Source organism: Fragaria vesca, unplaced genomic scaffold (assembly GCF_000184155.1).
Source record: "Fragaria vesca subsp. vesca unplaced genomic scaffold, FraVesHawaii_1.0 scf0513070, whole genome shotgun sequence".
Lineage (NCBI taxonomy): Eukaryota > Viridiplantae > Streptophyta > Magnoliopsida > Rosales > Rosaceae > Fragaria > Fragaria vesca.
In genome coordinates this window covers 212,102-237,723 of record NW_004443442.1, presented here as the reverse complement: position 1 = coordinate 237,723, position 25,622 = coordinate 212,102, and the positions used below count along the sequence as shown (strand labels likewise).

Here is a 25,622-nt window from a genome sequence, read left to right as displayed (position 1 = left end):
TTTTTTTTTTTTTGGGTTAATAGACAAGCACACACGAGTAAAAATTCTGCGAAATTTCAAAAATTCAATACCAAGAATTTTGAATTTATTTTTTGATGGGTTTATGGGGGAGCAAACGAGCATCAATGAATGTTTCAAAGCTCCTGTGTAAGTGTGTATAGTTCAGTTACATGTGTCTTCTTTGTAGCACATGTATAATGTTTCCCATACTGAACTATCTACTTGATGCCCTTGATTTTTTTTTTCATGGAGCCCACTTGTGTATTTCTGTTGAGTAGGTAGTCTGTCATCCCTTCAAATGCTAGCACAACCACCTGATTTACAATAACTCAATTCAATAACCAGTTGAACCTTATCTTTGCTGCTTCCAACTGCACATTCCACACTTAGTCATGGCTACTGCTGTCTGTTGATTTATTTTTCGTTCCATTCCCACCGAATTGTTGAATATATTCAGTTGCTGCTCAAAATGATGCAGAATTTCAGTGATTTGTTGCAGATCTTTGTTGTAATAAAACTAAACATTTTTGGTGCTAGCAGTGTGTATTTCTTGATTTTTGTTTTGTTATGACTACGCTTGTGCAAATTTGCTTTTAAATGGGAAAAAATTTTCTATGAAAAAATGCTTCTTCAGTTCTTCTGATGAAAATCTAATTCTAAGGAAATGAGTTATTTGATTATTATATGCACTTGAGTTCTTCTGATGAAAATCTAATTCTAAGGAAATGAGTTATTTGATTATTATATGCACTTGATAGAATCATTCATTTGTTCATTTTACTCTTTTGAGCAGTATCCAGAAATATATGAGCTGCAAGGGAACTTGCCTGGCCAGTATTGGATCAGATCAGCCTGCGGAAGTTGTTGATGACGCCCCTGAACATTTGGTATACTCAACTTATGACACTAAAGTTTATAAATCCATGGGATTGTTTTTCAGCATATAGTTCAAATTAGCATTTTATCCTACTATCAATAATCAATCGAAGACCCTACCTTTTAGACAATTTGCTTTCTTTCTGCATCTGCATTTCGGGCTAATTTACAGGCCAGTTTAGAAGTTTATATATGCACTGTTACCAAATGCTTCTCTTGCACTACAAATTATTCTGTACTACTGTTGGGGTACCCTACACCTTGGATCTTATTCAATACCTGTAGTTTGCTGGTGGTATCCTCTACTTTATGAGTTCTTCAACTCTAGATACCCCGTTCTTGCATAAGTATGCGCCTACTTAGCTGTCAAATAGGTTTGTGCACATCAAAGGCCTAAAGTATTATGAATGCAAAGTCCGTAACGTATCATTTTAACTGAGAGATTATAGTTTTGACCCCTAATTTCAATATGAAATTTTCGATCACCATACGACATGTCCATTGTATCATGATTCTCTGATGAATAATTTGTGTTTGGATAATTTCCTAGTACATAACTTGCTAGCTGCTCTTGGGCTCCTATGTGTCCAGTACCTACTTGTTAATAGTTCCTTACCAGTCTGACATTGATGGTTTTGTTTGCTTAATAACTTTGTGGAGAGGTCGTACTTACTTACTTCGAGAGATATTAGAAATTTAGTATAGCAATTCTACAATTCACTGCCGTATGGCTTCGCTAGACTCTTTTTTCTGACCGTTTAAGTTGATATACAATTAGTCTGAATTAGATGTAGAGCCAATGGAAGATGAGATTTATTTTTGTTCCAAAAGGCAAGCGATAATCCCAAATTGATTTTACGATACTTATTCTTGCTCTTTCTGAATTTTTTACAACCCTGACAACATTTCATCTCTTTGTAATTTCAGAATCCTGGAGCATGCTTGTATACCCAAACACAATCCATGCTTTCTTGTTATGGTTCACATCAGCATACAAGGAGGCTTTGCCCTTGTGCATAGAAAATCATCAGTAAGTCACTGTTCTATTTATCATGTATAATCTTAAGTCAGTTGGGCTTGCAGGTTTCATGAGTCCTCATAATTTTCCATACCAGATGTGCATAAATTGAGGGAGTTCTGCAGGGTCTAAAGCACGTGCAGATTTTAAAGTTTAAACACTAAAATCTGGCAGTCACGATCTTTCTTAATGAAATGTGCAAAGCAGTTTTTTTAGTGCTTTTGCCAGCTTATTGAAAGATATCTTTTGAAAGTTGTCCCCAATTCCTGAGTGTTGTATGCAGTGTTGCCTTACATGGAGACTATAAGATATCAAACTCTTTCAATACCATTTCTTTTTTTTGGGTTATATTGTACACAACTGCAGCGTAGCAGATCACTCTATCTATTACAATAGGATGCTCTTATCTATTTGTGTGTTTATGTTTTATGTCTATTTGGGTCATTGATAAATTTGTTTCCAACTAACTTGAATGAAATATGTTCTTTTTATCAGAGAACAGAAAGGAAAAGCAAAGTTGGTATCCGGCCTTGCTAGCTCTGAATATGTTTGCAAGAATTTATGCCGACGTCCCAGGCATGAGCTATGGTGATGTATCTTTGTTGCCTCGTTTCTCCAAATTGTCATTCCTTTGTGTGGTCTGACACCGTCATATGTACCCCAATTGCTAGATTGTTGCTCATTGTAAGTTCCGCTTGATGGCGTTGGAGGATGAGGGCATATCAGTATTTCATTCTTGTCCATCATGACTTCAAGCTTCCCATCATCGATCGCATTCATGCATGTTCTATGGAAATGTTAATTTGTGGCACTGATAAAAGGTAGTAAAACATTCTCGGATAAAGCGACTATTGGGAAACAATTCCACTGTAACTGAATAGAACGGGTGAATCAGGCGATGCTAGAAAGTATAAGGGTTCAGACCACAATAATGCACTGCATAATCAAATGCATGAAGCTCTTCTAATAAGGACCTTTAAGTTGATGACTTTTCAGCTTATCATACTTTTCGATCTTATATTCACATCTTAATCGTTCAGTTTATAGGTATTTATGAGTAAATCATTTCTGTAAATTTTCAGCCATATTGAAAATCGTTTAGACATTCATAAGTGTAATTTACCAATTATGAACTTGAACGGTTCATGTTTGACAGATTTGATTCATCCGTTAATTTGATCAAGTTTGTTCCCTTAACGATCACTGATTTAACTGAAATTTTGTAGTGTTGATCTACACATATAGACATAAAAACTGAACGGATAAGATGTTAAGATGTAATAAAAAAAATGTCTTTTAAACCATAAATTGAAAAGTCCTTAATTTAAAGGTCTTTACTAAAAGGGTTTTTATCAAACTAGAAGGGCTCCTATCAAATGCATAGGCTGCTAGATTATTTCTCACCACTATTTTGTGGAAAGCCTATATGTTAACAATTACATATATTAAAGAGAACAAATATATATATATTTTTTTCTCTAATACATAAATACACCTAGTCTTAATTCTCCCCGTCTTACTAGTAGGAACAAACTGTACCACAGTAAACACTAAATAACTTGAATGTTGGTGAGTTGCAACCAGAAACTTATACTCCATTACTATAACTTGATCATAATTATCATGATCATCAACTTCTTGAATGTACTAAACCATTAGTGTACATATTACATAGCACCTTGAATGTACTAAACCATCAATACATATTACATAGCACCTAAAAACACACATACAAGTGTAACTTCTGTAGATCATAGTCGCCATTACTTTTTCGTGATCATCATTTGTCAGTCAAACTACTCAAAAGTGGAGCTGGATCTCATTGTGTACTCTGCTACAAGTTGGGCAAAAGATGATAACTTGTTTTCTAGCAATCTTGAAGGAGAATCACATTCTTCAATGAGTCCTGAAACAAAATCAAACATACATTTCACATAAATAAACTGAGGGTGAATGGAAACTATTTGGAAGCTGAAAGGATTAATTATATGGCAATACTAACCATGACTTAGAAGTAGGACCATGTCACTGTCAAGAACAGAAGTTATTCGATGTGCAATAGTTATGACAGTAGAGTCTGAAAAGTGATGCCGAAGAGTCTGCTGTATCAAATTATCCGTAGCAGTATCAACAGAGGCAGTAGCTTCGTCAAGCACCAGGACTTTACTTTTCTTGAGGAGCACACGGCCAAGGCAAACCAGCTGCCTCTGACCCATACTCCAGTTCTCTCCATTTTCACTAACTGCAGTTGCGAACATGATTACATGAACAAAAGCGTTTCTATTATATAAGTTATGGAATTGAATGCATCATATATTGCCTCAATGTTGGTATAGAGCCATACCTGCAGAATCAAGCTTCCCTTCTTTCTTCCTAACTTCATCTCCAAGTTGGCACTTATCCAGGGCCTACAACAATTAAAAGATATTTTACATACTGCCAAGAGGTACCATTTTAGAGCATGCAAATATGACGATGAACAACATGTAAGAAGAAGAAGCTTCCTATCATCCTCAGGAAAAAAAAATCAACTAACCTCCCAAATTTGTTCATCTGTATACTCTTCGAGTGGGTCCAGGTTGCTTCTCACAGTTCCTTCAAACATGGTTGGGTCCTGAGGGATAATGCTTAGCTTAGACCGCAGATCATGCAAGCCAATAGAAGAGATATCGATGCCATCTATCAAAATCCGGCCAGCAGCAGGATCAACTATTCGGAAAAGAGTTTGTATAAGAGTTGACTTTCCACTGCCAGTTCTTCCCACGATCCCAGTTTTCATTCCTCCAGGGAAGGTACATGTGAGACCTCGCAACACAAGTGGCATGTGTGGAGCATACCGCACCTATGCACATAACATAAACATGGCATAAGATTCAGACAAGAATGATGCTATATTTATTTCAATGAAATGACCTGAACCTAGTGAACAAGAACATCAAGTACCTGAAGTTCATGCATATGAACTTTTCCTTGTGATGGCCAGGAATGATCTGGTCTATTAGACTCTATTACCAGAGGCGGCTCACTTGGTATGCTAGTAGTATATTGTAGTATTCTCTCCACAGATATTATCCTGTTCTCCATGTTGCAAAGATTCCATATAACCCAAGCTTGTAACATATTTAGGTTAAGTCCATATGTAACGGCTAAGCCCGCAATGCCTTCATGGTAACAAGACCAAAAGAAAATAAGAAGTGGAGGGAGAATGACTAGATAATTTATACTGATGTATTTCAAACGAAAAGTTAAAAAGATTCCAGATGGGTATCACTTGCCTGGATCTATCACTCCTTCTGGAACAGAGATCAAGAAAACTAAACAGAATGCAAATGTAATGGATGACAATACATCCAAGCGAAAGCATAGCCATTCCATTGCACCAGCAGTGTAGAACTTTGGCCGACCATATCCATCCATCAGCTTCATGTTGGTATCTCGGAATCTAGATTCTTGATCGAAGCTCCTAATAGTAGTTGAGCCTGAAATTGTTTCGGCAAAATGTTGTATCACAGGAGCTTTGCATACTCCAACCAATCTTGCTAGTTCTCGTGCTGAAGATATGTAATATTGCTGCAGGAATATAAGTTTCTGAGGGTTTGTTTCACAAATAATAACATTACTATATCTTGCAGGTTGTAATTGCATTTAATTTAGACCACGATGGATTAAAAGTGATAGCGTTATCCCTGAACTGAGAATTGGTGAGCATGTACAAGCCATGAACAATGATAATGCAACCACATAAAATAACAGATTGTGACAAGCCAGAATTATTCGCATACTCGCATTATTTGTTCCATAATAGATCTCATCTGACATATAGACCACCGAACACATAGAATAACAAAATTCTGACAAAGTCAGAAATATTACCTGATACCAAACACAGGCTGTGATCACAGGTATAAATATGATGAAAACCTGCCATGCCACCTGTGACATCACTGCAATAATTCCTAAAAGCTGTATCATGGAGAAGGCAAAGGCAGCAACTTGATTTGAAATGTTCATGTCTACTGCATTTTGGTCTGTAGAAGCCTGCAAGAAAATTATAGCACTCAGTACAATAATCAGAAGGGCATGAAAACGGGGTTTAAAAAACATGTGCATCACCCAATCAACCGATATATTGAACATCTTTTGCTTACTCTGTTTAAGATTCGTCCACTTGGAGTGGCATCAAAGAATGACATGGGAGCACGGAATATGCACAAGTGCATTTTATTGAAGAGTATAGTGGCTGTCTTGTACCCCGCCGTTACAAGAAGCAGAGCTCTAAAAAGGACACAAAACGAACTTCCAACAGCCAATGCCACATAGACAATTATAAGTGTAGAGCTTGTAACAGTTGGTTTCACGTCTTCTGACACAGGAGTTGCCCAAGCCATCCAGTAATTGCTTCCAATTTGAAGGAGTTGAAAGAGAATCTGTGCAAGTAATATAAAAGGCACGAGAGCTCCTCCATACGCTGTGGTAATGTATTTCCAATACACTGAAAACCCAACCTTACCTTTCTCTCTCTCTTCATCTTGAACAAGCTGCGCTTTTGGCACACCTACATCTGTTTTACTATCTTGGTCATCTCTGTTGTCTACTTTCGGAACAGACCCAGTAGTACTAGCCGAATCATTATTTTCTTTGCTGATGCTTGTTTTTTCAACCGGCCCTACCCTAACTGAATCAAGCGCAGACAAAGCTTCATTGTGTGCTCCCACAAGATCCATAAAATCAGTTCCTGAATTAAGAATGTCATTGAACTTTCCAGCTTGAGTAATCTTTCCGTCTTTCATGACCTAATAACAAGGAACAAGTTTGAGTAGACAGAACAAAACCGAGGATAACACATTTTAATAGTTCAAATAGTAAGATAAACACTATAAATTTCTCACCAAAATAAGGTCAGCAGCAGGTAAGAACTCCACTTGATGAGTGACATAGATTACTGTTTTGGAACACAAGAGGCCCATCAAGCATTCCTGCAATGCAAGTAAGAAGTGAAGTTTTTATTACGAAGTTCCAAATTGTTCAAATATTGAAAAAAAAAAGTAGTTAAATTTTTTGTTGCATAACTCAGTAGTTCGATGGAGTGAATAATTTTGAAGGGTCAGTTTAGATTGCATGTAATTGCCCTAGAATAGAGAAATGAAATACCTTGAAAAGGTGAGATCCTGTATGAGCATCAACAGCACTAAAAGGATCATCAAACAGATAGATATCAGCATCTTGGTACAAAGCTCGTGCAATTTGTATTCTTTGCTTCTGACCTCCACTTAAATTGATTCCCCTCTCCCCTATAACAGTCTGATCACCAAATGATAAAATTTCCAGGTCCTTCTTCAATGAACATGCTTCAAGAACCCCCTCGTACCTTTCTCTATCCATCTCTTTACCAAACAATATGTTTTGTTCTATCTTACCACTCTGTATCCATGGTGACTGTGAAACGTAGGCCTTTGTCCCACACAACTTAAGAGTCCCAGATATCTTGGGAACTTCTCCCAGAATACAAGAAAGTAAGCTTGATTTGCCTGAGCCAACAGTACCACAAACAGCAACCTTCATACCATGGCTTACTTTCAGACTTATATTCTTCAATGTAGGGCTAGGCAAAGATAATTCCCAAGCGAAATTTGCATCTAATATCTCAATTGCAGTATCAGAACTACCTCTAGGAAGGCTCTCTACAACATCAGGCTTCAACTCATCAAGAGAAAGGAATGATGCAATTCTATCAAGGGATACCTTTGTCTGTGCTATCATTGAAATTGTGTCCGGAAGACTGTAGATGGGCTCTTGAAGAATTCTAAATGTTGCAAGAGCAGATAAGATCTTTCCTGATTCCAGTGGGATCCCTAAAAGCATGCAAGCAACAAAAGTGACCACAGACACAAATGTGGGTGCACCCCAGAAGACAAATGAGGTCATGGCCGAAGTATAAACAAACTTTCGTAACCATCCTGTTTCAGTCTTTCTGAGGTCAATAATCTTTGACAAAAACTTCATCTCCCATGCCTGCAGCTTGAGAATCCGCATGTTCCTTAAGATCTCCGATGTTGCCTTCATCCTTCTGTCCTTTGACTCCATTAACTTGTCCTGAAACTTCTCTTGCAATTTCCCCAGAGGAACATTTGCCAACATAACAAGTATTGTTGCAACTAAAGTTGCAATTGCAGCAAGGCCAAGATTTTTATACAAAATCAAGAGTGCTAAAGCAACTTGTAGAAGGACCATCCATGGGTCATGCATATACCAAGTGAAGTCGCCTACCCTCTCAGCATCAACAGTCATAAAATTGATAATCTCACCACTAGTGTGACACTGCTTGGACTGGCATGATAGGGTCAAACCCTTATTATAGATCATGGCAACAAGTACAGCTCTTATTCTAACTCCTATCTGCTGCGCCCTAAAGAACCAGTGCCTCTGACTGAGGCACTCCACGAGCTTCGCCACCAAAAATGTGGAAACTAAAGCATAGCCCTCATATTCAAACTCACGCCGCCCATAGAGGTATTGCACAAATGTGTCGATTAGATATGGGCCAACATAAGAAGCCATTGTGTAAAGAAGCACAAAGAGAGCAGTCCAAAGAATCTCTCTCCAGGCCGAGAATATCAATGCCTTCACCAGGTGAAGTGTTGTAACTCTGCTAAGAGTACCACACTCGGACTCGAGCCTATTTCTAAAAACAGGATATGACCCAACTACACTATCAGCCTTGCCAAGTTCAGGAACATCTTCAAGGTCTAATGTTTTCTTATTGCCCACCGCAATTAAAGGACTCATCCAAGAGAAGGTGAGGATGCTGAAAATGCCAGCATTTGAATAAGGGGTGTTCACAGTTGCATCCCCTTTAGACTTGTCTGATTCTGCAGTGTCACCTATACTAGAATTTGTAGCACCATTCAAAAGGGGCTCCTCAAGAAGGCTATCTCTACCCTCTTTCGTCCTAATAAACCCGACATATGTAAAGAACAAAGCAGAGACAAGGAAGGCGGCATCAGAAACTAAAGATTGAACAGGTAAAGGGACGTGTTTATGGTAAAGAACAAGGTCTATGACAAGGCAATAGCAAGATAAGGAAAAGTAGAAACCCCACCAAACTCTGAGTAAGAATGGAAACTTTGATTCAGCAGAACTAGAGAAGTGGGTATGCAAGTAAACAAAAACTGCACCCCAACTAAGTGTTCTAATTGCTAAATCAAAAAGGGTCACTATCTTTTCTTGAGACCAGCCATGTTTGCACCAGGAAAAGTAGTTGAAGAGACAAAAGACAAGACTAATAGCAGAAACAGCAAGACAACAGATAAGAGTGTTCCTATAGTAGAGAGTCGCACTATTCCTAAACCGCTCTTTTGGGTCCCCTCCCCCATCACCCACCTTGAATTTGTTCCACAACCAAGAGATAAGCAACACAAACAAGACAAGGAGATGTAAAGAACCAGAAAACCCACGAATGAAGATGGGTTTGACAAGGAAATCGGTACCTGAAGACATGAAGGCAGAGACTGTGTGAAGCAGTGATGAATCAAAAGGCTCCATGGTTTGTGGAGCTCTGAAACTCTGGGGAAATGGGGGGTTTTGTTTTGAATTGAAATAAGGAATGATTTGTGTGGCTTTATTTATAAGTGGGGGGAGTGAGAGGGATGATGAATCCCCGTGAGCGACTGAGAAGTGAGAAGAGTCAAAATTGGCCTCTTTTGCAGGTTTCCTTGGGGCTCGGATAACGTGGTGCGCAAGACTCACATGACGGAGAAAGCCATGATATAATTATTAAATTATATGCCGTCATTCCACCAAAAAACCTCGACTCATACTCATACACTATGTCTCATCTAGCATCTCCCTTCCTTATTTTGTAAATCATACTTTGAATATTTTGACTCGAGTTGTATTTGAGTTAGAAATGCCAAAAACACTTGTTATGTGAGTAAAAATGTTAGGGTGGAGTTAAGTGGAAGAAAATGTGGACAATGGGATTTTCTAAATAAAAAAGCATAAACCCATTATAACGAGAATTTGGAGATGCCTTTAACTCCATCTATAGTTGGATGACCAAATTGAGAGAGTTTTACCTTTATTTCCCATATTTTAAAGGATGGTTCTATTCAAACCTTAAAATTTATGGTTTTTCGTAAAATTTGTGTTACTATTATGACCCTCTAACAATTTCTGAAAAAAGAATAGAACGAGTGAAGTCCAACATATTGAATCTGACTATTATGACACCATCTTTAGCTGTTTTCTGCAAAATCTGACTTTGATTGTCAAAATTTCATTTTTTTTATCTACCTTTTTTCTTTTCCATTTCGGGCTTTGTAGAACGAATTGATTTATATTTTTGTTAGGAAAATGCTTTAGATCCGAAGATATTATACCAAAATCTGATACCAAATATGCAAAAATCTAATACCAAATATGCCATATCATTTTGTATCGGATTTTGGTATAAAAATTTGGGGTCTCTAGCACTACTCAAAGCATTTTCCTTACATGAAATTACCAACAATTTTCCTTCAAAAGAAGAAAAAGCGAAAACAAATTCATATAATCTTTATTAGTTTATTGATAGATAACTTTAAAAGGATTCTGAAGCTAAACACGGAATCAACATAGGACTTAAGACTTTAAGACTTACCGGTGTTATTGATGGAGATGGTCATGACTGTAGATAGCTTAGGTCTTATGTTACTCTCTCACAATGTGCTCCTTAGATGGGATAGAGATTGTATGTTACTCTCTGACAATGTCTTATGATGAGAACATGGACTTATGCTCGTGTATTTATAGTGATCAACTAGTGTCTTGCCCATTAAATATTCCTAGTTACGAGAATCATATCAGAAGATATTATAGATTCATGATTCAATATATAAACTATATATTATTTACATATCAGAAATATTGTATTTTTTGTACAACTAGTAATACTTAGATTAGAATTAATCAATTTCTAAAACTAAAGGTCACATTATATTGTTAAAATCCATAATAATCTTTCAAACCTTAATTTTGACCGTAGTTAAAAAGAAAAGAAAGAAACAAAAAGAAAAAGGAAAGGATTCTATATTGTGGTGGAGACAATGGTTTGACGTGTTTATTGATTGTGCTGGACGTGAGACACTAAGACTTTTGGTGGCTTTGTGTGGTAAGCAAGGCAAATATTAGACACTTTAATCATTGTGTATAATATAATTGGAAGCACCTTACTTTTGAGGGAACCTAGATATCAGATCGCGCTTACGATATGATCAAAGTCAAGACTCAACAATCAGAAATTGCTCAAGTTATTAGTCTTACTAGGATTCATTCGTATAATCGTATCTACTATTTTGAGTGGTGTCTATGAGACTAAGACTTAGTTTGATATTGTGGTTTAAAAATTCAATTTTAAATAAACAACTTCTAACATGTTTTCTAAAATCATAATTATTTAAACTAAAATGTTTTAAATAAACACGTTTTAAAATTTTATCAAACAGAAAATCTATCTAATATAGTAATTATAAGTGATTTTACTCCCTAAAACTCAATACCAAACTTGACCTAAGATAAAATATTATATGACAGGATCACCCTCATTCTCATTTACGTTGACACAAAGTCACACACTTTAGGTCTTTAAAAAAAAATGAAACAAAACTTGGGCAATGTGGTAATGTAAGGGGAGGAAATTTTTCAAATTGTGCCCCAAGTTAAGTCCATTCATCATTTTGACATCTCAATTTTGAAAAACTATGATAATGGTACCTCAACACTTAAACCTAACCCAACATTAGTTCCCTCCGTGATTGACACCGTTAAGTTGGACTTTATCCATGGGCAAAATTGTCTTTTCATGTTTTTCCTCCTCAAATCTTTTCCCTTCACATACATTTCTCTCCTGAATAATATCTATTTTCCCATCAATATCAGAATTTGTGGGGAGCCATGTGTTGGCTGCATACAAAAATTAGAGAGATCTAGAAATTATAATACACCATTGGCCATTAATATCTATCATTAAAAGTAGTTTTTGCAACCCACCAATGAGAGAAAAAATCAACATTGATTAAAATGTATTTTGTATCAAATACAGAAGTTCATGAAACATATATACTTAATAGAACAATTAAAGATAACTAGGTAATATGACTCACATTCATAGCTGATATTTTCAAGTCGAGAAACTCTAATTCAATTGATAAAGTTTGTGGAGGGAAAACATGAAGAGACAATTTTGCTCATGGACAAGTCCAACTTAACGGTGTCAATCACGGAAGGAACTAATGTTTGGTTGGGTTTAAGTGTTAAGGTACCATTATCATAGTTTTCAAGATTGAGATGTCAAAATGATGAATTGACTTAATTTGGGGCACCATTTGAAAATTTTCCTCATGGGACTAAGGGTAGATATTATGCTAATGGCAATCTACGGATATTCCCTCCCGCTCACCAAAATCCAACATAAACTTTTCTATTTCACTAATAGGATCAAGCTAGATTTTCCAATCACATGTTCTGACTAAGCAAATGCTACTTTCAATTATTTCAAGTTCCAATAATCGTGTCATTTGATGCTACGTACTCTCTAATTTGATTTGATTTGGTTAGAGACAAGAATAAGAACAAGAGCAAAACCTCTTCTTTGGAAATGATCGAGTACAGTCGTCGTCTTCTTCTTCTTCGATCAACCCATACAGATTCTTTAAGAAAATGATCAAAACTGGCAGTTTGGTCTTGAAGCCGGCGTGTTCATAGTCTCTTCATTCCCCAATGAGAACCCACACACTGTCACATTTGGTGTCCGAATGAGTCCCCCCTACTTTGGTATCTAACCATAATTAACTAACAAGATACTAACAGGGGATAAAGTTACACTAATTTAAGATGTACACAACCTTACATTATATCTATTGATTATTGGTCTTAATTGATATTTGGTCAAAACCCAATATTTGATCATATGGGCATTATTAAGAGCAAGTTCACTCGTTGGGTTAGATTGAACATAGTCGGTCACTCTGGATCACTGTGACTGGGCAACAATTTCCACCCGTCAGAAATGTGAGATTGCTGTCACGTGGCAGTGACTGTTTATTAAATTAAAAAAAAAAACGTTTTTAAGCGTGTACATAACAAATTAATAAGATCCACTCAACCCCTGGAGCTGTTAGCTCTTCATATCCACAACCACCCACCCACTATAAAAATGACAGAGATCTAATTATTATATTTCCATCACAAATAATCATTATAGATCATAAACCATTCTTAACATATACATATAGGATTATAAATCATCGCATTTATATAGAAATTAACTTGTTGTATAATCCGCCAAACTACTGGATTACATCTTTATACGACCACAACGACACTTCTACAATCCATACTACATCTCAACAACTCCTACAAACACTCATATAAACACACTTATGGCCACATCAACAAACCTACCGAACTCAACACACTCAAGAGCACACTGACACTCCTATACGCACACACTAGTGCATCCCCTCTCTTCTGGTGCCACCAGTTCATCCCTTCTCTCCTGGTGTCTAACTCTTGGGGTCCACTAGTACATCCCTTCTCTTCTAGTGGCCCGACACATCTATATAGCAACCAGTACATCCCCTCTCTTCTAGTGCTACAACCCTAAGAGACATCTAGTTCATCCCCTCTCTTCTAGTGTCTCGACACACAATTCTATATATAGCTACCAGTACATCCCCTCTCGTCCGGCGTTATAATCCTAAGAGATCGCTAGTTCATCCCCTCTCTTCTAACGTCTCAACACACAACACTATATATAGCTAATGGTACATCCCTTCTCTTCTAGAGCTATAATCCTAAGAGACTGCTACTCCCACATGTCCCAGAAAGTTAGTGGTAAATCCGAAAAATCAAATAGAGCTCACGAGAGAAATATCTCGGCCCACTAGATAGAGCTCACGAGATAAGTATCCCGGCCCACTCGTCCAATGAATATAATAACACTCATTTTCAAGTAATTGCTTGATAAATACTAACATAATATATAACAAGTAAAATAATCAATCACACCCAAAATCGAATGCACATATCACAGATCCCTTACCAACTCAACGCTTACAATCCACAGAATTACAATTTGGTAAGCATAAAAGTATATCGATCAAAATCGAATAACCATATACCTTAACCATCAATGACCTTGCCACTCTTCTCCAAACTTCAATTATATTAACTAAAATGAAAAGATAAAAGTTGTATAGTCTTGGAATCTCATCAGGTAAGAGGGTGTAACAGCCAACTAATGCTAACGATCAACAGACCTCACCACGACCCTCTTCTATTCTCTCACTTTCTCACCACACACTAAAATATATAAACACATAGATATCCTCTTCAGCAACCTCTTCGATCTTGTACACCCCCACCCCACAAACAACCACAATTATTTACAAAGAACAAATAAAAATCACAGCACCCCATTCTACGTAAAAGCTCAACCCCGCCTCCCTTCTCCTTTCGTTGCTCAAATCCCCAAATCAAGAATCAGTAACAATTTCAGCGTATCATCCACACAAACACAACAACAATTTCGGCCAACCTAAATCATTTCTAAAGTAGAAGGTCTGAATCGAATCTTAATTACCTCTAAACTTCAAAGCAGAAACTTCCAGCTCGACTTTGGCTGAATACGAGGGCGAGGCCGGCGGCGCTGGGTTCATAGGAAACAGGGCTGCAAAGCCCAGACGGCGGTGCCACACAAAGGTGGCCTGAAAATAGAGGTCGAGCTGGCGAGTGCATCTCCTATCTCTCACCTTCTTCCTCGTCGTGCACTTCGAATCGGCTCAAGCCAGCACCACATATCAATAGCCATGACGCGCTCCACAGCGGCCCGACGGCGGAGAACCGGCAAAATTTCTCCTACCCGCCGAACAACCCCAAAAAAAGAAAATGAAAGACCTTCTCCCCGCTTCTTTTCTATTATTATTTTATTTATTTATTAATATTATTATTATTATTTTTCTAAATAAACAAAATAAAGGTGAAATTAATTGTTACAACTTTTTACCGGACTCAGGGTGTCACAAACAGAGATGCTAGTGATCGATTGGTTTGGCATTATGATAGGCAGGCCCGCTCACCTGCGGGACGAGATATACGGGACAGAAAGGGATGAACTCATCTCAGCCGTCAGATTTTAAATGAAACAATCTAATGGACACAAACACAGACACATTAAAACACAATATGCAGACCCAATATACCCAGGTTTATCTCTGAAAACTTCTTCCTCCCTACAACCTCTCTCTCTCAGTTTGGACGGAGACGAGGGTCTGGAGGTCCTCGACGGCGTCGGTGGCGGAGGAGAGAGTGGGAGAATAAGACCCGAATGACTTTTGCCCTACAGCAGATCCCGTCTATCTCTCTGCAATTGCTCTTCTTCTACATGATGAACTCGTCCGCCTCCACCACCTTGCTCGCTCCGTCGCCAATCCGCCACCGCAGCCCATGCGCTCCCAATCCCTCCTTCTCCTTCTCCTACTCCATGCCTAGCCCTCCCAATTGAAACCGCTGAAACCGCCGACGAAACCCCCAGACCGCCACCACGCTCACCACCACCCCCACCCGCCAAGCCTGGCTTCTACACGTCTTCTGACCCCGAAAATCTCCAAGCCACCTTCGACTCCTCCCACTCTCTCCTCCGCCACCAACGCCGTCAAGGACCTCCAGACCCTCGTCTTCGTCCAAACTGAGAGAGAGAGGTTGTAGGGAGGAAGAAGATTTCAGAGATAAACTTGGGTATATGGGTCTGCATATTGTGTTTTAATGTGTCTGTGTTTGTGTCCATTAGATTGTTTCATTTAAAATCTGACTGCTAAGAAGAGATTATCCCTTTCTGTCCCGTAAAACTCGTCCCGCAGGTGAGCGGGCCTGTTATGATAGGAGTGGCAGGTATAGTGTGAAAAGTGGTTATTGGGCTTGGAGAATGGTTAAGGGTGTTTCGTCGCAAGCTTCAACTTTATCAAATGCAGTTGGTGACTCACAAGGGAGATACTGGAATGCGGTGTGGACACTTGGGGTACCAGCTAAAATCAGAATATTCATCTCGAAGCTATTGAGTGGAATCCTCCCTACAAAGACTGCATTAGTAGGACGTAAGGTCCGTTTACCAGAAGTTGGGTGTGTGTTGTGTGGTAATGGGGTGGAAACAAAATCCCATGTATTCTGGGAATGTGAGGTGGTGAAATGTTTTGGCGTGAGGGACCTCTGTATTCTATTTTTTCCAAGTTGCCGGGAATGAGTGTGCCTGATCATAGATGAGGTAGAGAAACACTAGCAGGAGCTATTTTTTACAAGTTTATGGGTTGTCTGGTTTGAAAGAAACAAGGTATTGTGGCACCATTCATCTTTTAATTCCGTTTTTTTGCTTCAATGGGTGAAAAGAAGAAGATTGCAAATAAAGAGATTTGGCTGAAGTGAATTTCTATTGACACTGTACCGATTACATATAGTGAGTACAGAATATTGGCAAGGAAACTAATCCCTATAATGAAGTTCTTACTATATATCAAACAATACAATTGCCTACATCTCATACATTCCTAATACATAATACATTCCTAATCCAGAAGATATTCAAGATATTCTTAACACTCCCCCTCAAGTTGGAGAGTGGATGTCTTGCACTCCCAACTTGCGAATCATAGGTACAAAAGCCTCCTTTCCTAAAGCTTTGGTTAATACGTCCGCCAATTGATGTGATGAGTTCACAAACCTTGTAATCACCGAACCGTCTTGAATTTTGTCTCTTATAAAGTGACAATCCATCTCAATGTGCCGCGTTCGTTCATGAAAGACCGGATTTGCTGCAATATGCAATGCAGCTTTATTGTCACAATACAATGTGGCAGGTTCGCGATGTAGGATTCCCAAATCTCTAAGCAAATACCGAAGCCAAGTTAGCTCGCAGCAAGCTCCTGTCATTGCACGATATTCTGCTTCAGCTGAAGAAAGTGAGACAGTTTTCTGACGCTTTGACCTCCATGAAATCAACGAAGGGCCAAGAAAGACACAATAGCCGGTGGTAGACCTCCTGGTCATTGGACAACCTGCCCAATCTGAGTCACAATATGCTCTGAGTCTAAGATCACTCTTAGAAGAGAAAAACAAACCTTGTCCAGGTGTCATTTTTAAGGTAACGAACCACTCGAAGGGCTGCCTCTATATGTAGTTTCCTAGGCTGATGCATAAACCGACTTAGAACATGGACTGAATATGTGATATCTGGTCTTGAGACAGTGAGGTATATCAACCTCCCAACCAATCTTCTATAGCGACCTGGATCTTTGAGCAAGTCACTATTATTAGATAACTTCAGTCCTCGCTCCATAGGAGTATCAACAGGGGCTGCACCCAACAGCCCTGCATCCTTAATAATCTCTAGAGCATATTTTCGCTGACAAATAAAGATCCCATTTCTAGATGCAGAAATTTCAATCCCTAAAAAGTCTTTAATTCACCCAGGTCTTTAAGACGGAAATGATTATGCAGAAACTTCTTGATTGCAGCAATACTAACCGGATCATTTTCCATAATCAATATATCATCAACATAAATAAGAAGAGCAGTGAAAGACTTGCCTTGTTTTCTAGTGAACAAAGAGTAGTCTGCTCGTGATTGCACATAACCAGCCGATCGAATAGCTTCTGAGAATTTGTAGAACCACTGGCGTGAGGCTTGTTTCAAACCATAAAGGGATTTATGAAGGCGACAAAATAGGTGTTCCTCCCCCTGTCTCCGAAGCCCTGGCGGTGGAGACATGTATATCTCTTCATGAAGATCGCCATGCAGAAAGGCATTATTGACGTCCAATTGGTGGAGGGACCAGCCCTGAGCTGTAGCCAAGGCAAGTAAACAACGAACAGAGATGATCTTTGCAGTGGGAGAGAACGTGTCCTGAAAATCAGTGCCTTCTACCTGAGTGAATCCTTTGGCGACTAGGCGTGCTTTATATCTCTCGATCGAGCCATCAGACCTGTGTTTGATCTTGTAAACCCAGCGACACCCAATTGGTTGCTTACCAGCCGGTAAAGGAGTGAGAGACCAAGTACCATTGTCTTGAAGAGCTTGCAACTCCAATTGCATTGCTTGCTGCCATTCAGGATGAACAACAGCCTCCGAGTAGGATTGTGGTTCTGTGACTTGGCTAACTTGAGCAATGAATGATTGATGCGCCGGCTTGTATCGATGATAGGAGATATAGTTGCACAACGGATAACGGGTGCCTTTATTCGGACCTAGAAATAACGAGGATGATTGATCAGAGGAAAACCGCTTGACAGTGGAGCAGATGTAGTCTTTGAATTTCACAGGCGGGGCGGTAGAGCGGCTGGAGCGACGAAGCTCGGGTGGAGGAATGGGTGGGTCGGGCGGAGGCAGAGGCAAGTCCGATGGAGTGGGCCAAGGTAAGTCAGATGCTGGTAGAGGAGGGTCGGTGACGATGTGATGTTCAGTGGGCAGAGGTGGATCGAGTACCGACGCCGACGCCGACGCCGGAGAAGGTGGTTCAGAAGGATGCGGGTCAGAAGAGATATGATTAAGGCTTTGGTTGGCTGAGATAGATTGGGGTTTTGAACGACGTGAATATGTATGGAGGGAGGAAAGATGGAGGCGCGGACGCCGGAGGTGGAGACAGCGGCGCGGATGGTGGCGCCAGAGACGGTGGGGCGGGGTCGGGAGAAGTAGATTGTGAAGAAGAAGAAGATGGGTCTGTGTTATCATGTTCAGGAGAGGAGGAAGAAAGAGCAGGTGAGTCAAACATGTAATCAATGAGATATGGGTCAGAGATGGGAAGAGGAATTGGGCTTTGGGAATGGGCTGAAGAGGAAATAGAAGAATCGGGCATAGCAGATGCATAAGGAAACACATTTTCATGGAAGAAAACGTCTCTGCTTGTGAAAACCTTTTTAGTTGACAGATTATACAATTTGCAGGCTTTTTGACCAACAGGATAACCTATAAAAATACATTCCATGGCACGATGACAATGGGTGTCACAGTTTCTTGAGGATTACAGAAGGGTTCATGAAAAACCTTATGCTCAGCAGAAAAGGAAGAAAATGAGGTGGGAATGTCCTCCAAGTGGACGACTGAAAATAAATATTGATGGCTCGTTTTTGGCGTCTAACGGATGTGGAGGTGTGGGTGTGATTGTTAGAGATGAGACAGGTTTGGGAATTGCAACATTATCAAGGCCGGTTGAGCATGCGCACTCCGTGTTAAATATGGAGGTTGAAGCGTGCAGAGTCGGTCTCCTACTTGGTACCCACCAATGTTGGACTAACATTGATATTAAGAGCGATTTTATCTTACTTGTGGCTGCCCTAGGGAGGGAGGAGGAGGATTTGTCAGAGGTGGGTCGGGTTTTATGTGATTGTAAAGACTACATGAAGGCTTTTCAGTCTATTACAATTCAACATGTCAGTCGTGAAGCAAATGGTGTAGCAAATAGGCTAGCACACCTGGTTCGTATGGGGGTTCTAGATGATATTTGGTTAGAGGAAACTCTTGCTATTATTCAGGACGTTCTTTATGAGGATATTAATCATTTAAATATTGTAGCACGGGGTTTAGGCTCTATGTTGAAATTTAGACTCCCCTAATTACAATCCACACTTCTTTCCTCTTATAGTATCTTTAATTTTGTCTTTACCCAAGTGTCTTATCTTTGTTATGAAATTTTTAATTATAAATTATAAAAAGAAAATAGGAGTGGAGATTGTAAAATAGGGAGTGTAAATTTCACTCCCCTGAAAAAACTCTTCCTCAATTACTAATCCAAACAGAAAACTCCATCCGCGAAAAATAAATGGTGGGAGGGGCTTGAGGTCACATTTTTTGACCAATAACAACGTACATTTTCATTTACAACGTTACTAATGTGTAAATATGCCTTCAGCGTAGAGAATAGACAAGTAGGGCGAATAAGCTACCCTACTTCCCTTGGTTGTAATAATATTGGGAGTATGTTGGTTCACCATGCAACAAGATGGAGTAACGCACAGAAACAACATTGTTCACTACCATTTGAGAAGCAAAATCAATTTTTTGAATAACCTGATATCAGAACAATCATATGCCTCACTGATATCTAATCTAACCAGAAAGATGATATATATACAAGATTAAGATTGAAAATGATGAACAGATCAAACGAGAATATAACACACACACACACAAAAAGACATCATGATGTCACGTCCGCCTAACCAAAGTATAGTCGGAGTTAAATAAAGTGAAAATGATATTTATTTATAGGGTAGTGATAGAGGGCCTTAATAAGGCATAAGATTTATGGTCTTAATTCTATGTGGCATGTCATGTTACATAGACACATCATCAATTTAATAAATCATATCATTTCATTTTTAGATAAAAATACAATCTTAACCTTAATAATTAATGAATGATACATACTAATTTGGAATATTTTCTTACATTTTTAATATGGATACATATATACCAAGTTTAATTAATTTGTTAATAATAATGATCAAGTTAATAATCATACCAAATTAGGCTTTTATACCATAAATCAATTTCGTAAATTTATGAAAATTTCCTTCTATCTTTGTGAATCGAAATTTGTTTTCATTTTAATATTTTATTTTTGCATTTTAAAATTATGATATCTATATATAAACCATATTCTGTTAAGAATTTTGAAAATAAATAAAAAATAGAAAATCTCTATCTAATTTCTTTTGGATGATTATGTGTGTGTATACATAAAGGATGAGTAGTGGACGTCCGCACCAAAGAAAAAGTGCGGACGTCCCTCCGTTCTCCTCCGTCCGGTGCCGACGACAGTACGCCTCTACCCGAGCGGACACTAGAGGCGTCGCCGATCACTTTCTCTTCTCGACGTGTCCGTCGAATTCTAGTTTGCCGGCGAGATCGACCTTGTCTGAAGTTTTGGGTGGAGGTTGTTGCCCAAACCTTCAAATCGATCTCGCCGGCAAGAGAAAATGATCGAAGATGCTGCTAGGATGCCGCTGGTGTCCGCTCGGGTGGAGGAGCACCGTCGTCAGTGCCGGACGAAGGAGAACAGAGGGACGTACGCACTTTTTCTTCGGTGAGGACGTCCGCTCCACAGCGGGCCTATATATATATATATATATTTCATAAGAATTCGTGCAAACTATTGAGGATGCATCATGCATGAATGTCATTGAATTTTTTCTCCTGGACAAAATTGTTTTTTCTTGGACAAATTATATATATATATATATATGTGTGTGTGTGTATAATATTCCCTTCCAGAGCGGTGTCCCGCTTTGAAATTAAAGTGTGGACCTCCTTATTTCGCTCACTTTCAGGTCGTATTTCCACATCTCAACCGTCAATGTCTAGAACACAGCGTGTAGATCATTTCTAGAAAGTCTCATCCAATTTGAAGATCATTGAGCTTCCGTAATGGTGATTTACACGAACGGTTCTGTTTGGACAGTTTTTGTTCTGTTGATTTATTTAATCTAATTCGGTACCCAAATGATCTTCAAATTGAATGAAACTTTGCATGAATGATTTACACGATGTGTTCTAAATATTGTACGGTTGAGATGTGGAAATGCGACCTGAAAGTGAGCGAAATAAGGAGGTCTACACTTTAATTTCAAAGTGGGACACCGCTCTAGAAGGAACTGTGTGTGTGTATATATATATATATATATATATTTCATAAGAATTCATGTTTTTGAACAAGTATATTCTCAGAAATATATGTATTTTCAGACTATATTTTAAATTCAATCTAAGCATGATAGGGATGAAAAGGAAAAAAGAAAGAAAATGCTAGAAATATATATATTTTTTAATTTTTTATCTTAATAAAAAGACAAAATAATTTAAAGCCATTGGATTTAGAATGATGAGATTGTAGTTTTGCTTAAGAAGGACATGACATCATTTTTTTAATTGGTGATGTGTCTAGGTGACATAGCATGCCACCTAAGATTAATGCCACAAATCTTAGATCTTATTAAGGCCAAGAATCATTTTCCTTATTTATTGTCACATCCCGACCCTTAAATTTTTACCTTATTTACTAGCTTGATTATAATAAGAATTTTACTGTCTCCGTCAATGAAGTTATAGTTTAATTGGTCCCTAGAGGGGTTTTGGGAGACGATTATTTCGGAGAAAATATTCGTAGGAGGAATTTGTGACGACGGTAAAAATGATAAATTTTAGCTAGTAAAATGTAATTTTGATTGGGGTATTATTTTTGGGGTGTTAATTTTTAGATTTGGGTTTTATTTAGTGGTGTTGGACCAGTTGGGATTAGAGCCCAAAACCCATTCTCTCTTTCTTCTCTCTCTTCTCTCCCGATTTCCCCTCCCCGAGCTCTCTCTCCTCGTCGGAACTTCCGGCCGCCTAAGACTGCCGCACAGGTCTCGTTCGGTCGGCCTCCAACCCAGCTTCCATTCTAGGCCGGTGAGAGCCGCCCTAGCTCCGCCGTGAAGGAGTTCTCTCTCCCGAAAGGTTCGGCTGCCGTGGTGGTTCTCTCGCTGGAGCTCCTTCCTCCGGCCGCCATAGCCGGCGATTCTTGGCTCGTTGTGAAGCTCTCCTCCCGTGCAGCAATCCCTCCAAAGGGCTCAACCTTTTCTTGGTCTAGGTAAGGAGAACCGGTGAGTGGAAGTTCTAGGGCTTTTGTGATGTTTTTGTTCGATTGGCATAGTTAGGCTTGAAATTGAGTGTTGTGCTAGTTAAGAAAGTTGTAGAGTAGGGTGAGAGGAAGCTACTGTTTAATTTTGGTGGGCATTGGAGGTCGTCGGAATCGGCCTTCGGCCGCCGCTGCCTGCGGAGCTGGCGCCGCCGCCGCCGCTGTTTGGGAGTTTTGTATGGTTTTAAATGTGGAATATTAAGGGGAGTTTATTGATATGAATTATGGAATTTTTGGATGAGTTTTGGATAGGTTTGTGAATTTCCGAAGTTTGGTAATTTTGGCGGATTAATAAGGTAGAATCCGGCTATTGGATTAAAGTTGTATAATCTATGGAAGGGTGTAGTTAAAGCTGCTGGTTTTAGTGTTGAGGTGTGGACCGTATAGAAGTTAGGCAATGATGAGCGTGAGTATGACTCTCAGTTAATTTTGCCTATTTTGTTTAAATATTGGATTTTTAGTTGGGAAATTAATTTTTCATTTGGAATCAGGATGTGAGGAGGCTCCAATTGGAGAGATCTCATATTGATGTCAGGCTTAGGTCTAAAGTTGTGAGTGGACCTTTGTTTTAATTGAAAAGCATGCGATGAATTATTTTGTTGATCATTTATTTCTTTTGCTGAGATTTATTTCTTTCTTGGATATTTGGCAATTTTCCTCCTTTGGTGTCACACCCCAGGACCCATTCCGCCGTAACACGATATTGTCCGCTTTGGGCCCACTGGCCCTCACGGTTTTGTTTCCGGTAGCTCAGGAGCAGCTTCCCAATAGGTCACCCATCCTGGGATTGCTCTAGCATCAACATGCTTAACCTCGGAGTACCCATCCCCTCCGAAGCCGCTGAGCCACCAAAAGGCCTCGTGTTAGATTGGAGGTGGGCATGTACATATACAGCACATAACCCCTCTCCGTTTGGCCGATGTGGGATATTACAATCCACCCCCTTTGGGAGTCCCACGCCCTCGTCGGCACACTCGCACCACACGGCAGAGTGGCTCTGATACCATTGTCACATCCCATATCGGCCAAACGGAGAGGGGTTATGTGCTGTATATGTACATGCCCACCTCTAATCTAACACGAGGCCTTTTGGTTGGTCAGCGGCTGCGGAGGGGATGGGTACTCCGAGGTTAAGCATGTTGATGCTAGAGCAATCCCAGGATGGGTGACCTACTGGGAAGCTGCTCCTGAGCTGCCGGAAACAAAACCGTGAGGGCCGGTGGGCCCAAAGCGGACAATATCGTGTTACGACGGAATTGTCACATCCCGACCCTTATATTTTTTACCTTATTTACTAGTTTGATTATAATAAGAATTTTACCGTCCCTGTCATTGAGGTAATAGTTTAAATGGTCCCTAGAGATATTTTAAGGGACGATTAGTTTCGGGGAATTATTCGTGGGAGAAAATATGACGACGGTAAAAATGGTAAATTTTTGCTAGTAAAAGGTAATTTTTATTGGGGTGTTGAAATTTGGATTGGGTATATGTGGGTTGGAACCGGTTGGGCTAAGCCCAAAAAAAAAATCTCTCTCTCCTCTCCCGCTCCCACACCCGAGCCTCTCCCTGCCGGAATTCCGACCGCCCGACCGCCGCCGTCCGGCCGCCCCAGACCGCCGCACCGGTCCCAATCGATCGGTCTCCAACCCAGCTACCGTTCTACACCGGTGACAGCCTCTCTAGCGCCGCCGTGAGGAAGATAACGGACCCGAGAGGTCCGACTGTGTTAAGCTTTCCTTCGTCGGAACTCCCACCTCCGGCCACCAAAACCGGCGATCCTTGGCTCGTTTTGTAGCCCTCCTCCCGTGCAGCAACCCCTCTAATCAGCTCACTCCCTCTTGAGCTAGGTAAGGAGAAATGTGGAGTTGAATTTTCTAGGGCTTTTAGGATGTTTTCGTTCGATTAGCCTAGTTAGGCTTGGAATTGGGTGATGTGCTGGTTAAGAAAGTTGTAGAGCTTGATGAGGAGATTATTCTGTCAAAATTTCATAGGTTTTGGAGGTCGCCGGAATTGGCCTCCGGCCGCCGCCGGTTAAGAGATTTTTAGGGTTTAAGTGTGGAATATTAAGAGGAGTATATTGATGTGATTTATGGAATTTTTGGATGAGATTTGGATAGGTTTGTGAATTTCGAAGTTTGGTATTTTTGCGGTTAATTAATGTAGAATCCGGTCGTAGGATTTAAGTCGTATTTTGGGGAGGTTGTATTTACGACTATTGAGTATGATATTTAAGTTCGGATCGTTCCGATTTAAGAATATCGAAGTTAGGCAATGATGAGCGTATTTATGGCTCTCGGGTAATTTTGCCTATTTTGATTAAATATTGGATTATTGGTTGGGAAATTAATATTATATTTGGAACAGGACGTGAGGAGGCTCGAGCAGACGAGGCCCCAGATCGACATTAGGCTTAGGCCTAATTTGTGAGTGGACGTTTATTTTAAATAAATGCATGCTATAGTTCATGGTTGAACAATTAATGTTGCGGAATATTTTAACGTCATTTTAATTTGACGATTTTTATTTCTCTTGGAGAGTTACCGAAAATTGGATTTTCGGTGGATATAAATATGTATTTATGAGAGAGTATGTATATAAATGCTAGCTAGCCATATGTGTCTGTCCACCTTAATGGCGTAGCATATAGCCGCATTATGGTGTGACTTGAGCGTTGGACGTGAGCGTAGTAGCCCTATTTGAGTGTTTAATTCATATAGGGGGTATGGACACATATTTATACACCGGTCTGTCCACCTTGATGGCGTAGTGTAGCACCGCATTAAGGCGTGACGTGAGCGTTGGACGCGAGCGTAGTAGCCCTATATAGACCCATGAATTTATATAGGGAGTATGGACGAGTGTAAATACATACATATATTATAGAGTCTGAGAGGCTCGATATTTTATGAGATAAAAGTTTTATCGCTTGCGGCATGCATTCGATTTTTCCTTAAAAATTAATTTGGGGAAACATAAATATTTAATTTATTATTTTATTTTTGTCCACTCACTCTAATGTTATTAAATGTT

General features: G+C 39.5%; 3 protein-coding genes across 3 annotated transcripts in view; 2 read left to right on the top strand and 1 right to left on the bottom strand.

The window, feature by feature from the left end:
• The window catches only part of LOC101312310, a 6,341-nt gene extending 3,391 nt beyond the window's left edge, over positions 1-2,950 (top strand). The window contains exons 9-11 of the mRNA XM_004309771.1: positions 794-887; positions 1,804-1,906; positions 2,390-2,950. Coding sequence (XP_004309819.1) covers positions 794-887; positions 1,804-1,896 — 187 coding nt within the window. The 3' untranslated portion in view covers positions 1,897-1,906; positions 2,390-2,950. The remainder of the gene's footprint in view (positions 1-793; positions 888-1,803; positions 1,907-2,389) is intronic.
• A 544-nt stretch (positions 2,951-3,494) lies between these two features.
• On the bottom strand, positions 3,495-9,454 carry LOC101311724 (ABC transporter C family member 3-like). Its single transcript, XM_004309769.1, has 10 exons — positions 7,046-9,454; positions 6,784-6,870; positions 6,043-6,687; positions 5,768-5,932; positions 5,170-5,464; positions 4,838-5,055; positions 4,431-4,736; positions 4,239-4,302; positions 3,897-4,136; positions 3,495-3,800 (listed from the first exon to the last, which is right to left on the bottom strand). Exons 1-10 carry the CDS (start codon positions 9,434-9,436, stop codon positions 3,691-3,693), a joined length of 4,521 nt encoding a protein of 1,506 aa, XP_004309817.1. The 5' UTR covers positions 9,437-9,454; the 3' UTR covers positions 3,495-3,690.
• A 9,533-nt stretch (positions 9,455-18,987) lies between these two features.
• On the top strand, positions 18,988-19,530 carry LOC101294625. Its single transcript, XM_004309795.1, has one exon. The coding sequence runs from the start codon at positions 18,988-18,990 to the stop codon at positions 19,528-19,530; it is 543 nt and encodes a 180-aa protein (XP_004309843.1).
• The last annotated feature ends 6,092 nt before the right edge of the window (positions 19,531-25,622 follow it).

Excerpts from the sequence above, each read along its gene's own strand:
- LOC101311724 (XM_004309769.1), bottom strand. The coding sequence starts at position 9,436 with ATGGAGCCTTTTGATTCATCACTGCTTCACACAGTCTCTGCCTTCATG. Across the intron at positions 6,871-7,045 it reads CAGGATCTCACCTTTTCAAG|GAATGCTTGATGGGCCTCTT; the intron begins GTATTTCATTTC and ends CTTGCATTGCAG. Across the intron at positions 6,688-6,783 it reads CTGCTGCTGACCTTATTTTG|GTCATGAAAGACGGAAAGAT; the intron begins GTGAGAAATTTA and ends CCTTGTTATTAG.
- LOC101294625 (XM_004309795.1), top strand. The coding sequence starts at position 18,988 with ATGAGGTGGGAATGTCCTCCAAGTGGACGACTGAAAATAAATATTGAT.